Source organism: Quercus robur, chromosome 1 (genome assembly GCF_932294415.1).
Source record: "Quercus robur chromosome 1, dhQueRobu3.1, whole genome shotgun sequence".
NCBI lineage: Eukaryota > Viridiplantae > Streptophyta > Magnoliopsida > Fagales > Fagaceae > Quercus > Quercus robur.
This window is the reverse complement of record NC_065534.1, coordinates 25,288,524-25,304,862: the sequence shown is the minus strand read 5'-3', so window position 1 is coordinate 25,304,862 and position 16,339 is coordinate 25,288,524. Positions and strand designations below refer to the sequence as shown.

The window sequence follows — 16,339 nt, the reverse complement described above, 5'->3', positions numbered from 1 at the left end:
CAATTTCAAGCTAAAAGCTAATAGTTTTCTCAAAACCCAAGTGCCAAAAACATAAATTAGATCCATTCACAAGCTGAGAGAGTACAAAAAGGGATGAAGTAGCACTGTTATACATCGGAGGAGATCGTCCGTGACAAATCAAGGAAATGGGTCACGTTTCTTCACACTTCATCGGTGCCGCTGGGTCACAATGGAGGATATCTCGCCGCCGTTGCACGTCGGAGGAGATCAAGTGGCCCTGGTGACGGTGGAGATCGGCGCCATAGGTCCGAGCTTGCTTGGAATTTTAGCTGGGTTCGTCTTTGGTTTTGGGAGAGTAATAGGGTTGAAGAATTGAAGGGGAAATAAGCAGTGAAGAAAGTGAAATGAAATGAGGGTGAGGCGGGTAGGCAAACAGAACTTACTGACATGGTGCTTAGGTATGGCTCTCACAGAAAGTACAAAAAATTGAGTTATGAGAAGTTGGAAACAGTGTGCCAAACGTGCCACCTTTAGGGAGTTGGGGTATTTTAAGTGATGAGTGATGACTGAGGACTTTTTTAAAATCAAACAGCCCCTTAGAATCTTAGGCTTGCCAGCCATCCTAACCAAAAAAGTCATTCGAAAGAAATAGGACTTCTTGAATCCATTAGAAGTTTATGGATAAAAAGCTCTGTCCCAACGATATATTTCTAAAACATTTTTGTATTTATTTGTGATAAATCATAGAAACACACAGTTATTGTAAACTGTGGAGCACTTTGCTTCCCACAAATGGTTATATAATACTTAGACAGATGATCAAACACAGACATGGTTGAATTACTTTGAAACTTCCTTTCAACTTCCACTATATAATACACATATGCCCACTCATACCCACACTAGAAACAATAAAACTTTAGCCTGCCCCCTCAAAACTTAAACTAAAGTTTGTTGCCACCTAAAATAAATTCGGCGTTATCTTTTCTTTTGGTGGGCAAGGGATGAAGGGGCATATATTGAGTTCAAAAATAAGCACTCGCTCTGTCAAAGAGAATTGTAGAAATGACCAGCAACTTCTTTTCATAAAAAGTGCTCATTATATTCAGATGTCAATATCTTAACATGACCCTCTACATCGAATTTTGTTGATCGTTCTCTATTAGAACTTTGAAGGTTCATTAGGGTTCATATCACACATATAAAATAATTTTCCTAAGTAATTCTTCTCATTCTCCCTAGGGATAGTAAGTTTTAATTATTGAATCATTAAAAAAAAAAAAAAAAGGTGCTTTTATATATATATAGTGATAGGCAAGAATTGTCTACCAAACGACATTGGTTTGGAGTAGAGTTTGACTTTTGTTTTTATGTATTTAAAGCAAAGATTGGAGTGGATTTTGTGTTGCAATTTCTTTGCATTTCAAGCAAAGATGTGTTGGTTTCAGATTTTGTCAGCAATGTTTGGTGCTATATTATGAAGTTGAATGTTCTCCTAAATATACGGTGCACTTTCTTACAACATTGTGCAGCCATTGTTCTTTCTCTCTTCTATTTCTCAAATTGTTCTAGCACTTTCTCAACCCACATGCATCTTAGTTTCCTGCAATGTGTTTAAGATATGAACTTCAAAGTTGTACACTCGGTTTTATTATACTTAATAAGTTAAGGAGTGATTTATTCAATTTTAATGCTTTGTTGCATGAGGTTGAGACTAAAATAAAATCATTGGAGTTATCAATTAATAGTTTGCAGGCTAAATTGTGATGGACCAAGTCATAAGTTAAATTGTAATTTTGCCTAAATTACAGTGTGTCCTTGCTTCGTGGTCATTATGTGTTTGATGTAAGACGGACTTGAATCCATTGCATAAACTCATGTTACAAAATACTTATAGACTTGGATTATTTTGGCTAAATATTGATAAAAATAGAGTTTGTTTGTGATGGGTAGTGGTCAATGTTATGGCCCACCATTAGCACCTTCTCCATTGTCCATTAAGTAACTCAATTATATTGCGTTATCATTACATAATTGGTAGATATTCATGACTCTCTCTTTCTTAATTGTAGGTGGCTATGGGTCGTGAGCACGAAGAATTGCCCCGCCGAAATCTGTTTGGTCTGGTACCATCAGTTTCTAGATTCTATGCATCCTAACTAGGTACCTAAATTGTGTTTCTTGTAATGTTTATGAATAGTGTATGTTGTTATAATTGTAAAATATCTCATAGTCGAAAATAATGGAACATTGCATAATGTGCTGCCCTTTTTTTTTTTGCTACTGCAGGTGGTGTGGCAACCATATGAAGCCGAATTAGGCCACCTACCTACGTTTTGTTTCGTAGGAAGGGAAATGTGGACTGTGAGGGTGTCGCTTGTATGTCTGTGGCTAGTAGAGAAATATTCACCAAATCGTGTAATTCGTCAGTTTGGGATGATATAAGAAATTCCCTTCGATGTTGATACTGACGACACCTTTCATGCTATAGACCTAAGGGGGAAGACCAAAATGAATTGGAGGGAGAAGCATGTTGACCATATCCAACTATGGAATAGTCGAGCATAATTACTATGTCATGGAGCATGACTAGAGGGTGATATGCCGCCTGATCATCCATACTTCCAGTGGTATGATAGGGTCACTTGGAGGTTCTTCGACCACACTAGCATTGCACTTCGTATTATGGTAATTGCTTCGACCTTTCTTTTCAAATTTAGTTGCATATTACCATTTTTGTGTTGGATGTAGTAATTGTATTTATTTACTTGCAGATTGCAAGTCACAAGCAATTGTTGATGCGTTGCGTAGGAGGCAATCTTGATTATAAGCAGATTACAGATGTGCTTAAGGCAGTGGATTGCCTTCATCGTTTAACTGCCCATCTTCCTATGCAAAATACCAATGAGGCAAATCTAGAAGCGCCAGAAGATACTGGACGACCTAGCACGAGCTTAACTCCTGCCAACCATAGCCATGGTCGGCGTGCTGCACCCCATTAGGTTGTCACTAGGCCGGATCTCCCTCCATCCCCACATGCATCTCCTACCCTAGAGATCCCTCCATCCCCACATGCATCTCTTTCCCCAGAGATCCCTTCACCTATTGCTAATGTATCTTCTCACCCCAAGATCCCTCCACCCACCCCACGTACATTTTCTGACCTTGCTCATCTTTCAATTACTCTACCATCCTTTGATCTCGACATTGATTTCAATGAGACCCTTCCTGTCATGCACATCCAGTCCCCTTTGTACAACATTGGTCATATAGACTATGTACCACCCAGCAACTGTATAGGCCTTACTTCAGCCATGAACCCACCCCATACTGACTCCATGTCATTCATGCCCACTCTTGGATTGCATACAGATCTCATGAGTACAGGTCTTACTCATATCATATGCTACACCATCCTCCCCCACAGTTGTAGGATCTTTAGTTGTTGGAAGTGAAGCAAAACAGCCAGATGTGCATGTCGAGAATGAGCAAGTAGTTGGGTTATACTCACTCCCACAAGGTCGACCTAAACGCACAACAAAACCACCTCCTTGTGGGACAGGTGGTTATAAAGCAGGACACAAGGCCAGCCCCATGGTATGATAAGTAATTTAATGTAATGAATAATTTCACGATTGCTGTCATGGTTGGTATTAAAATTCATTTAATCCATTGTTCGGTTGTGACTTCATCTTTGCATCAACGCGAGGAGCCTGACCAAGGAGATGCAATACCCCCTCCCCTACATACCAGATACTATACGAGACAGTATAAGCGTAAAATGTATTAGGGTCAACACCCCATTTGAATTTGTAAATCATGGTATTAGTGAAGGGAACACTTTGAGGGCTGTTTGGTAGTGTTATTTTAGTAATGTTGTTTGTATTTTTTAGAAATACATGTGGGTGAAAAAGTGTGTGGAAATATGTGTAATATTGTTTAAAAACTGAAAACATGTGTTTAAACACATGTACCAAATGAGCCCTTAATATTTTGATTGCTTAATTTTCCACTTTTTCCCATGTTGCAGGCAGAGTTGATTGATCCAGCATTGAAGGGAACAAATCATGGTATTTGTGCACTAAGCTAGCACCAACATAAGCATATTATTGCATTTATATCTAGGCCAAGTCAAGTCATGGTTCGTGACTATAAGATTCAGGGCTGTAACTTATGCATGCTGTCAATAATTATTGATATATTCCAATTAAGTTAACTTTAGCCCATTTTAACTTCTTAAGTAGATTTATTTTACTTAAAGTAGTTTTTATAATGCTAATATTGTGGAATGTTTTTGAAATTTTCAGAAATTGATAAAAAATATTAATTAGGAAGATTATTAAAACCTTAGTGCACAAATGTTTTTTTTTTTTTTTTTTTTTGTTTTGTTTTGTTTTGTTTTTTGGTTTTTTTGTTTTGTTTATAACTGTGAAAATGGTGAGGTGAGTTACAGATATCTAATAGAGGATACTTCAGGTGGATTAAGTGACACTTTTTAAATTACAGGTAGGCTTAGTTAAAACTGATCAAACCACAGGTGGGTTAACTACAATTATTCCCTCAATTAATTAGACAAAGGATAAATCAGATTTTTTTGGGGGCATATTTACACAATTTTACTAAAAATTTTGTTAATTAGCATGATTTTTGAAACTATTTAAAAAAACTAACGTTTTGTGTCTTTAAGACTTAAATTCAATGAAAAAACTCGAGTTTTTAGCGGGCAAAGCTAACGCGGGAAAAAATCCACCAAAATTCGAATTCCTCCAAAGAAAACCAAAAGAAGCAATAAAAAAAACTGATATTAGTCATATCTAAGAGCATCCACAGCAGATGTTCTATAAAAAATGTCATTTTGACACACCAAAAGTCTATTTTATTATTTTATCACATCATTTTACAACATCCCATTTATCAGATGTTTTATCATTCAATTCTATACATTAAAATAATATTTACTACATATTAAAATAATATATTAACTCCTCCCACCAAACACTACAAAGAGAAAGAAGAGAGAGTCAAAAACGATGAGAGAGAAATGAATAAAAAACTATTTTTTTTTTAGCATTCTTATCTGTACCGTTCCAAAATGGAACGGTATTATTCACATGTGGCAAAAATTGTAAGATTTGAAACATCTCATAAAGAGAATTTTTTGACATTTGATGTACTAAATGTGCTAAATATTTGACATTTGACACATTTGACACATCTGCTTTGAACGATCTAATGGTTTGGGACGTGGGACACGGCAATGACTCTTCTTTTGTTGCAAGTGCTCTTCTTTTGATCCTCACCAGACCTCTCACATGACACGGACTCTCTTTTTTTGTTTGTTCTTTGCAAGGTCTTTTTTGGTTTCAAGTGTGAGGTATGTAGGGTGAAGGAGTGTATTTTGGTGACTGAGTCTATCTTATAAAAGATAAGTGGTTGCCATGTGTATCTAAATTAGTGTGACTTGTGAAGTGTACTGCAAACTCAATATTTTGAAATAAAAGTTTGTTCACGTGTTGTCTTCTTTTGCTCAACACTGAACTGAGCTGTTTGTTTTCCCATTTTCTTTACCGCTTCCCGAGGAGGGAAAACAAAGTTAGAAGGGACACGTGCAAGCTAAGGGCCTGACTAGCTCCTTGGCTCATGACACTGCAACTCCATTAATAAATGGCAGAAAAAATCCATTAAATGCCCACTTCCCACGTACTTCCACTTTGGCCACTTCTTTTACTTCTTGTTAATTTTGCCGGATGTGTTCTGGGTTGTTTCTTCTCTCCTCCACTGTCTCTCTACTAATAACTCTGTTAACTTATAGTTTCCTCTCTCCTTCAGCTTCTCTCTCAAAACTTTTGGATCTGCAACCGCTTCTTCTCATTTTTGTTGAAACCTCGCACTGCCGAATTCTTTACCCCTCTCCCTCTCTCTCTCTGCGAACACACTTGTCACTGTATCAGTGATACCACTGTCATTTTTTTTACACGCTGTGTTGAGAGTGGTTTTGATGGTTGAGCCACCGATTTCCGGTTTTTGATGCATATTTTTTAAATTTCTGATTTTCGAAAAGAACCGGGCAAGATTGAGATCCGATTCCCGGTTTTTAAACCATGGAACCACTAGCCACTAGGTACCCCATAGGTGATTCTGTGACCATGGCCTCTCACTTTCTCTATGGCATCCCATTTCCCTTCGCTTCTACTTCTACACACCCCAACCATGGCTGCACGCTTTGCAGTGACGGTCTAATCCCTGGAGGGCTTGTCTTCGACCATGTCATGGAGGTCTGGGACCCACCCGATACCATCAATCTCGGTATGATGTGTAGTGCGCGGGTCACCAGCCGGTCGCACTGTACAGAGTTTACTTCTCTTGGAATGGAAGGATTTGGAAAGACTACAATTTCTGGTAAGAAAATTGATACGATCATACAAATTTCTGACTTACTTTGGGACACAGATTTGCTAGAGTATTAATATAGTAAACAATCTTTCTATTTCTAATTGATCTAATGTCCTATCAGTAGAGCTAGTCTATTTGATAGCGTTGCGCTATTCTTCATGAGGTTCAAGTTGACATCGCTTCGAACTTTTTTTTTTTAGAATAGAAATTGCTTAGAACTTGGTTGGCCTTGCCAGGGTAAGTAGAATTTGCTAAATTGGGATTTTCCTAAAGACGCAGTAGTTTCTGTTTTTCAAACTTATGATTTTCTAAGGAAATAAGAGAGCTACTTGTATTATAAAAATTTGTTAATTTTCTTGTTATGACGTTGTGGAAGATTTTAATTGACATTTTACTAAGAATGCTTGTGGGGGCGATAGGGTGCATATGATGTGGTTGTAGATGTTGAGGGATGTTCGTAATTTAGCTCAGTACAGTTGGGGAGCGCTTGCCTTGCATGGTTGTACAGAGAGTTATGCAGGACAACCGACAGAGGTGCCAGTCAGATTGGTGGGGTTTTGCTACTGGTTCAGTATTGGGTATGGTTCAAATTCCTTTTTTTGTGTCCAAGGAAGGACCTCCCACCAGATGATGCATATGGCCTACCATTTGTACCTTCTCCATTGTCCATTAAGTAAGTCTCTTCCTTGATCGATTGTCTCTATTGGAAATAGATCCATAATTTTAAATGACATGATACATTGTTAGACATAGAGAATAAAATTTTAACTTTGATATTCCTCAAATTTTGAAAATTAATAGATTTTTTATTTATTTTTATATATCGTTTTACAACCACTGAGGTCATATGTTATGATTGATGTATAATATAAGTGTTATTAATTTCTAGCTCCACCACTAATCATATGTTTAGATAATCATTTATTGGCATAAACTTAGTCGTATATAATGTTAAATTTACGATTGCCCATCATTTATTGTTGTTGATTATTTCAAATTTTCAATTCCAAGTATTGACTCCCTCTTTCTTAATTGTAGGACTGTGTGGGTCGTGAGCACGAAAAATAGCCCCAAGAAATCTGCCTGGTCTAGTACCGTCAGCTTTTAGATTCTATGCATCCCAAGTAGGTACCCAAATTGTGTTTCTTCTATTGTTTATGACTATTGTATTTATAATTGTAAAATAGCTCATAGTCGAAAATAATGGAACATTGCTTAATGTGCTGCCCTTTTATTTGGCTATTTCAGGTGGTGTGGCAACCATATGAAGCTAAATTAGCCCATTTGCCTGCGTTCTATATCGCAGGAAGGGACATATGGACGGCGAGGGTGCCGCTTGTATGTTTCTGGCTAGTAGAGAAACATACACCGGATCGTGTTCTTCATTAGTTTGGGATGGTACAAGAAATCCCCCCATATGTTGATACTGAAGACGCCCTTCATGACATAGACCTGAGGGAGAAGATTGCGGTGAACTGGAGGGACAAACATTATGGCCATATCCAAGTGTGGAATAGTCGAGTACGATCTCTATGTCATGGAGTACGACTAGAGGGTGCTATGTCGCCTGCTTATCCATACTTCAATTGGTACGATAGGGTGACTTGGAGGTTTGTCGACCACACTACCGCGTCACTTCTTATTATGGTAATTGCTTCGACCTTTCTTTTCAAATTTTGTTGCGTATCACCATTTTTGTGTTAGATGTACTAATTGTATTTATTTACTTGCAGGTTGCCAGTCACAAGCAGTTGTTGATGCATCATGCAATAGGTAGTCCTGAGTACAAGCAGATTACAGCTGTATTTAAGGCAGTAGAATACCTTTGCCGTATAACTGCCCAACTTCCCTTGGAAGAGACCGATGGGGCAAATCAAGAAGCGCCAGAAGATACTGGACGACCAAGCACGAGCTCAACTCGTGCCAGCCTAGCCATGGTCAGCGTGCTGCACCCCATCAGGTTGTCAGTAGGCCGGGTCCCCCTCCACCTCCACATGCACCAAAGTTCCCTCCACCCCACATGCATTTCCTGACCCAGAGATTCCTCCACGTACTGCTCATGCAGTTCCTGACTTAGAGATCCTTCTACCCACTGCTCATGCATCTTTTCACCCCGAGATCCCTTCACACACCCCACATATATTTTTTGACTCCGCTCATCTTTCATTTGCCCTGCCATCCTTTGATATCGGCTATGATTTCAGTCAGACCCCTCCTGTCATGCACTCAATCCCCCTCGTACAGCATTGGTCATATAGACCATATATCACCCCATAGTCAGTCCATGTCATTCATGCCCACTCCTGAACTACATACAGATCCCATGACTACGGGCCGCACTCACATTTCATCTGCTACACCATCCTCCCTCGCAGTTGTAGGATCTTCAGTTTTTGGGAGTTAAGCAAAACAGCGAGATGTGCATGTTGAGAATGAGCAGGTAGTTGGGTTACAGTCACCTCCACAAGGTCGACCTAAACGCACAACAAAAGCACCTCCTTGTGGGACAGGTGGTCACAAAGTAGGACACAAGGCTGGCCCCACGGTATGACAAGTCATTTAATGTATGGAGCATATAGAGTAATTGTTGTTATGGTTGGTATTAGAATTCATGTAATCCATTGTTTGGTTGTAACTCCATCTTTGCAGCAACGTGAGGAGTCTCACCAAGGAGATGCAGTACCCCCTCCCCCACATACCAAACACTATACGAGACAGCATAAGCGTAAAATGCATTAGGATCAGCACCCCATCTGAATGTGTATGTGAATTTTGTTATCATTTGTTTTCAATTTGTTTATTTTAGCCTAAATGTAATATATTGTTATCTCCGAAATTTGGTGTTAGCTAGATTTCTTTCGTCTTTAGCAACAAAAGGATTATTCTTCATTCATATGGCTGGTGAGGGTTAAACCTATTTATACATCTCAAGCCCTTTTGGAGTTGACCTCATGTGGCTTACTCTTATTGGCTCACTTATTGTGCATGTGTTTTATAGAATATACACGTTAATCAAATGGACCGTTAGGTGCTTAAACAAATGGACCGTTAATATCTTTGCAACAATTTTGAATTTAGTACAAGTTGTTAAGCTGGGAGTATTTGAAGAAGAAAGCAGAAGTGCTTAGGTGAATGTGAAACTCACGAAAAGCTTATATTAGAGTGAGAATATCCTTGATGACAACTAAGATTGTTTGACAGCTTGTGTCGTGAGACCTATCTCTTTATGTTTGTGGTTTTTTCTTTTTAAATATAAATAAAGCAAACGATTTTTTTCCTCTCATGCCTGAGATATTAATTCGGTGACTCAAGTGTTGCTATGAATATGCTTCAATGTGGAGAGGTTGTATATATTGTAGGCTATCTGCTCCCAGCAGACACTGATTGGAACACATTAATTTTAATGAAACAAGTACCAGAGCTGCAAAAACTATGGGAAAGAGCAGTTATGAGCATTCTTAGTTATTATTTAAACTTATTTTGCTTTTCTGTTACCTTTGAAAGCAGCTGAGGGATTAAAATACGATGATGTTGTTGAGGGAAAGGGTCCTATAGCTGAAAAAGGATCAACAGTTCAGGTTTGATTGTGCTGTAAGTTGAAGAAATTCTGTTTTCATATATGTGATATATAATAACCTTTTCATTGGCTTATACTTCACAGGTGCACTTTGACTGCATGTACCGTGGGATTACAGCTGTGTCAAGTCGAGAATCTAAACTCTTGGCTGGAAATCGTAGTATTGCCCAGGTTCTCACCTTTGACTTTGTGTGTGTGTGGTCAGTGAGAGAGAGGGCACAGCTTCTTTTAATCAAAACCAATAGCTAGAAGTGCTAATTCACAGTTCCTTGTGCTTTAATTAGCCATATGAATTTAAAGTTGCAGCTCCTCCAGGCAAAGAAAGGAAACGTGACCTTGCAGACAACCCAAATGGTCTGTTTTCTGCACAGGCTGCACCTAAACCCCCAGCAGCTATGTACTCAATAACTGAAGGGATGAAATTAGGGGGAAAGGTGATAGCATCCTCCCTTTTTGGTCAATATATGCTTTTTGAAGGCAGCAAGTTCTCTTTTAGTTTCTCATCTTCTCTATTATTCTAAACTTATGACCCTTTACTTTCCTTCTTCAAAATGATTTCTTATTGCGGCGAACTGTGATTATTCCTCCAGAGGCTGGGTATGGCCAAAAGGGAATGAATGAAATCCCAGTAAGCCTCTATTCTTAATTTCTGTACGTTTACTATTGCTTACAAAGTTACACATATACTCTAGCTAGCATATTACAATTTTTTTTTTAATGGTGTTTACTTTTACTTCTTTTCTTTTGGTACTGTTGTGATAGCTTATTTATCTTCTATAACGTGGAGATCATATAGTAGAAGAAAGTAGCAGATGTCATGACCCTCATTTTAACCATCACAAAAAACTATGTTCCTGAACCTCATATATTATATAAAAAGTTTTGTCCTACACACTGTTTGTACACATGGGTCAGCACAAGTGTTTCATTTTGTACAACGTACTTTCACCATGGATCACATATGGTTTTTAATTAACCCATACATCGCATGTGCATACAACTAGCTATCATTACAGATTTGTCCTCATTTTGTATATAGAGATAGGAGGTTTAGCAACAGAACAAAAGATCTGCCTTTGCAGAGAAAAGAAAGAAAATCAAATTGCCTTTATCATTGGCAGGTAATAACACTTGAAGCTTAATGCTTGCTCACCAGCCACCTTAAAGAAGTACAGTCATGTGTAATACATGCATTCTTATTTTTACATTTTATACCTGGGAAAAAATTTGGGATTATGACTTATGCTCCCTAAAATTATTATGAACTTTTGCAGCCTGGAGCTACATTTGAACTAAATGTTGAGCTTTTACAAGTTGTACTACCTCAAAGAAAGTGAGCTTGTTTTGTGTTATGAGAAGTTCGTGGTAATTGAATTCCTCACCGTCACCTTTTTTTTTTTTTCCTTTTTATGGTTTTGATTGCAGCAACCACCTTTTTGTTCGAAACAGTAATAGTTTTGGCTAATGATTCTTTTGTATGAAGAAGCTTAGTTTTACCAAGGGCCTAGCTTATTAGGTATCTACATTTTCTGTGTAAAATTGGGATAACTATTTTAATTGTCCATAGCTGTAATCTCATAAGGTATTGATTGAGGCTACATATTAATACTATTAACATTAGTCAGTAATTGCCACTGTCATTTCTGGAGACTTCAAGAATTACAAGTGAAAGTTATCTCAAGATTGAACTACCTTCTTCTATATTCAGCTGTACTGCTGAGCCTACAAGTCTTCTTTTGCATTCCAGATAGATGGATTGGAAATCCTTTTCTTTTTTATCATATGATATAAATAACCTTCAACTTCATAAATCCTGTACTTGTAAGTTTGACTTTGAACTCTGAACCCCAAACTCCTCAATTATCTAAGAAGTATCAATAAGGTTTTCATAGGCATTCGTTTTGATTAATGACTTATGTCTTCATGATGCCATATGAGAACCATCTTCATTGGGGATTGAGTGATAGTCCAATGGCACTGGCACCCGCTGTGGTGCCCTATGTCAGGGTTTCAAACCCTACAAGAACCGGCTTCATTAATGGTGGAATTGAATTGAAAATTAGTATTTTATGGAGATTCTAGCCATAATTTAAAACCCTCAATAATATGATGTCTTGCTACTTATTCAAGGTTGCAGAGATGGAAGCTATTTTGCAACAACACAATAATACGATGCCATCACGTGATGTCCTTGTGTCACTTGCAGATAAGTTCAGGTGTGCCTTGTCTCTTTCATTATTTTGTTCTTTTAACGTTGGAATTGACTTGTGATCATTTGTCTTTGGTTCTAGTGAGTCACCGGATCGTAAAGGCAAGATTACAGTTCAAATGAAGCAAGTATGACGGTTTATTTAATTTTTTTCCTAATGATGAATCATTTAGAGTCTTTTTCTCATGTAGAGTCTTTAATTCAGGTTTGGAATTGGTTCCAAAATAGGCGATATGCTATAAGGGCAAAACTAAGTAAAGCTCCTGGGAAGTTAAATGTGTCTCCTATGCCTCGGGATGATTCAACTCCAGTGAGAAATGTGCCTCAGTCAATTTCTGCCCCTCTACCGGCTCCTTCAGGTAGGATGCATCCCGCTCTATGTTCAAAATTTAAAAGTTTGTCCAGAATTTTGGGCTTGGCTTGCATGCTTTTTGTGATACTTGTTTGACATTGAGCTTGGTAGCAGTTTGAAGTTGCTCCCTACTCATATTTTTTTTCTACAACTACCATATGTGACTGTATTGTTTAAAATGCTTTACATGTTTAAATGCTAGTTTGGTGATTCTGGTGTGCCAGTAGTCACTGTATAGCTCAATCTAAGAAATATTGGCTTCCATGTTCTTTATGTGTTTTAACTTCTGTGCTTATTTCTTATTGTCATCAATCGCAAGGTGTACCAATATATATCTGTTTAAAAATCTCTCCTTCAATGTTTAGAATGGAGGAGAATTTCACCTTGGTGAAAAAGAAAACGAAATCCATTCAACCTGCATCACATGTTTTATACTTTTGTAGATGGATATATGTTTCTCATCTATTGATCCCTTAACCCCAGAGCAGCCTAGCATGAGAACTGGCACTTACCTGTATGTTTAACTATGTCTTTATTTTTGGAGAAGTTTGGGCTGGGTTTGCATAAGTTGAAATGAATTCACTATAGAAATTTGGTTAGTCCAGAGTAACAGCCAAATGTTATACCTGCAAGTTTACCTTGTAATGAATGTCAACTTAGTTGTTGAGTGATGAGGGAAAAAAAATTATGTTATAACATGCCTCAACAATCACACCATGTCAATCTTCTTTATAATGCTTTCTTAGTTGTCTGCACCTTTTGTTGTTTTGCATGCTCAAAAGTCAAAACAAATCATGTCTGAATTAATCCATTAATTGACTGGTTAGTGTTTCAGAGTTCAAACTTCTGCAAACTATGTGATAAAGGAGAGAGGTTGAATGGGAAAAATTTAGAGCTCCCCGAAGGATCAGAAAGAAGGGAATACATAATCGGGGATTTAGGCTATTCTTTACTTCCCTATCTTATCGTCCCCTATGAAGGGAAAGAACTCCCTGAGTCAAGAGCTGAATTCAATAGGCGGCATCATGCCACTCAGATGGTGGCGCACAGGGCATTGGCAAGATTCAAAGACGTGGAGAATTATTCAAGGAGTGATGTGGAGGCCCGACAAACATAGGTTGCCGAGGATTATTCTTGTTTGCTGCCTGCTTCATAACATTGTTATTGATATGGAAGATGAGGCGCAGGACGAAGTACCTTTCCATTTCTGATTTATGAATTAGTTGGTTAAAGATTGCTGTCTTGTAATTTATGAGGAGCTTCTGGGTCAGGATCTCCTGAAAAATATAAAGTCGAATTCATATTTTATTTGTTTTCGTCCTAAGTTGTAAATTATTTAAGGAAGACAGTGCATTACTGGCAAAGACTCAAGAAGGAACCAGATGACAGGCTGAGACAACCAAAGTGAGAGCTCGAGATTTTGTATTAGGAAAAAAAAAAAAAAAAAAAAACAATTGCTCCATTATTGGACGTGTCCAATAAATGCTGGAGAGATTTGGCACTCCCCATGTATTTTTATTATGACCATCTCATATCTTTTTCTTTTTGAATGTGATGTTTCTGTTTCAATTATTGGTGCACATGATTAGACAGAAATGAGGCTCAATTAAGCTTCTTCAGTTTCTTTATCTTTTGTTGATGCTCTTAATCCTGGAAGTATTAGAATTCATTAACCATGCCGTAGCAATTTTACTTAGGAGGCCATGGTTCTTGTGCCCAATTTTGTCCCCATTTTCTTTAACAGAAGCTACTTTCACCGCTGCACTGATGGTAGTGACCAAGCTTCAATTGGAAGTTGCAGCATCAATGCTCAAAGCACGAATGATTAAAGGGCTGATAATTCATTGACAATATATATTGTTGCTTGAAGGGGAAGGGAAGAACCGTTGAGCTAACTCAGATTTACAAAAAGAAATATTCACTTAGAAAAGAACATCGGATGTGTGTGTGTGTCTATAGCATTCAGGAAAAATCATAGTTAAAAATTGTGAACATTGGGTTCAATAAATGCTTTTTTTTTTTTGGGGGGGGGGAGTAAAAGAACCTTTACAAGTAATATTCTCCCCTAAAAAAAAAAAAAGAATTAATATTCAAATTTAAGAAATTTAGTTCAATTTTATGCCATTTGCGGTACTATTGTAGAAAAAGAGAAAATGAACATGTGTGTACATATATATATATATATATATATAGACACGGAGCATGGGCTTTGGCTGCCTATGTTGCACCCAAAAATGCTCAAAAACAGCATTCAAAAAGCCATGCATGTTCTTCTGCCAAAAGTTCTGTGCTAAATGCTTATGTGTTTCTCCAGGAACTTATGGGAACAAGGAATTCTGCCCTTGCTACAATAACTGGAAGACCAAGAGAGGCCATTTCTTTCATTGCTTAAAATTGTTGTGATCTAGTGAGTAGTAAGCAATATAAACTACAAAATTGTGGGAATTTAAAATTGAAAGACAAAGTTAAACAGTCATCATATCACAATCTAGAAACAGGTACATTGGATATAGAATACTTTGATTACAAGTTCATTCAGTGATAAACAAAATAATAATTGTGCCGATACAACCCAGTAGTAAGTTCAAATACATAATAAAGAGAACCCCAATTTACATCTACAATGTCATTCCAAAATCGAGTATTTGCATGCCTGACCAAAATTCAAATATTGTCGTTAGATACCAAAACCCAAAACATACGTACTAATCTACGCAACTTGGCTAATTGATACAATCATGACATTTTATATAAAAACATCACTTACCTAGTTTGGATTATTACTGCTTATCAAAGCCCCACGGGAAAGCGGACATCTTCTACAGTTATGCCTATGTTGATGACACAGTCCACAACTCTGCTTTTGTTGAATCTCCCTCAAGTCAGAATCTGGCCTCCGGTTTCCTGGTTCTCATCAGACCCCATCCATCTCATTCCGTATCCTAGATGCCACAGGTCGACCTTTGCCTCGCAACAGGTTTGGGTCAGGCACCCACTTTGGACCATCCACATCCCTCCACAATGACTCTAATTTTGGCACCACAAATGCATGTGAGTAGGTGTGAATGGCATTCACCAAACTATAACATGGGTCAATATATGTAGTCGCATCTTGCCCCAAGTGCTGAAGAGCTTTAATTGCATGTGAACAAGGGATCTTTCTCATTTGCCACTTTCCACAACGACATGTTCTGGCCATTATGTTTACTTCATAACTATGGTGTCCCCCTCCAGAGCTATGGATGTTGTGTGCAGTAATTACTTGATATATACCATTCAGATTATTAAACAGATTTAGTTGATGTGAAATTGATTTTTGTAGGTTTTGTCCATAGATTTTTAAGGCATATTTACTCCATACCTTGTCCTTTGAGAGATCATGAGTAATTTCTTTGTGTCGATCATGGAAATACGCAACAAGTTTGCTCCAAGTGAATTCAACCATTGCAGCAATGAGTAGACCACGGGCACCTTTGAGTACTCCATTGAAGCACTCCGAGACATTGGTTGTCATAGCCCTATAACGGTATCCATCATCATGTAGTTGGGTCCACATGTCTAGATCCTCTTTCATTAGATATGTGTATGGCATGATGGATGAGTCGGGTTCATTTTGTTGCCGCTCGGTTCTCCGTTTCTTCCTAAGGGCCTCGATCTCGGCTTCCTTGATAGGTTGCATGTACAACTCAAATTTAGCTTCCTAAGTAGCATACCCCACTTTCAAGACCAATGACTATAAAGTGACGTCCTGAAAATGCGTGTTGAAGTTGCTAGCAACATGTCAAAGGTAATATCTATGAACTACTCATAGTCGTCCATCATCATCTCTAGGCTAGTTTGCAATTGC

The 16,339-nt window shown here is 37.9% G+C and overlaps 1 protein-coding gene across 3 annotated transcripts; it reads left to right on the top strand.

Moving 5' to 3' along the window:
- The first annotated feature begins 6,777 nt into the window (after positions 1-6,777).
- On the top strand, positions 6,778-14,061 carry LOC126727113 (peptidyl-prolyl cis-trans isomerase FKBP18, chloroplastic-like). Of its 3 annotated transcripts, none has more exons than XM_050432621.1 (13): positions 6,778-7,027; positions 7,393-7,478; positions 7,603-8,001; positions 8,088-8,899; positions 9,004-9,115; positions 9,862-9,932; positions 10,016-10,102; positions 10,216-10,365; positions 10,500-10,559; positions 12,062-12,147; positions 12,223-12,268; positions 12,346-12,499; positions 13,320-14,061. In XM_050432621.1, the coding sequence occupies exons 5-13, from the start codon at positions 9,112-9,114 to the stop codon at positions 13,607-13,609; spliced, it is 948 nt and encodes a 315-aa protein (XP_050288578.1). In that variant the 5' UTR covers positions 6,778-7,027; positions 7,393-7,478; positions 7,603-8,001; positions 8,088-8,899; positions 9,004-9,111; the 3' UTR covers positions 13,610-14,061. The 3 variants fall into 3 exon arrangements, with proteins under 3 accessions (XP_050288578.1, XP_050288586.1, XP_050288594.1); XM_050432629.1 differs by having other exon boundaries at positions 8,088-8,918; XM_050432637.1 differs by having other exon boundaries at positions 6,784-7,027; positions 13,328-13,501.
- Positions 14,062-16,339: the final 2,278 nt, after the last annotated feature.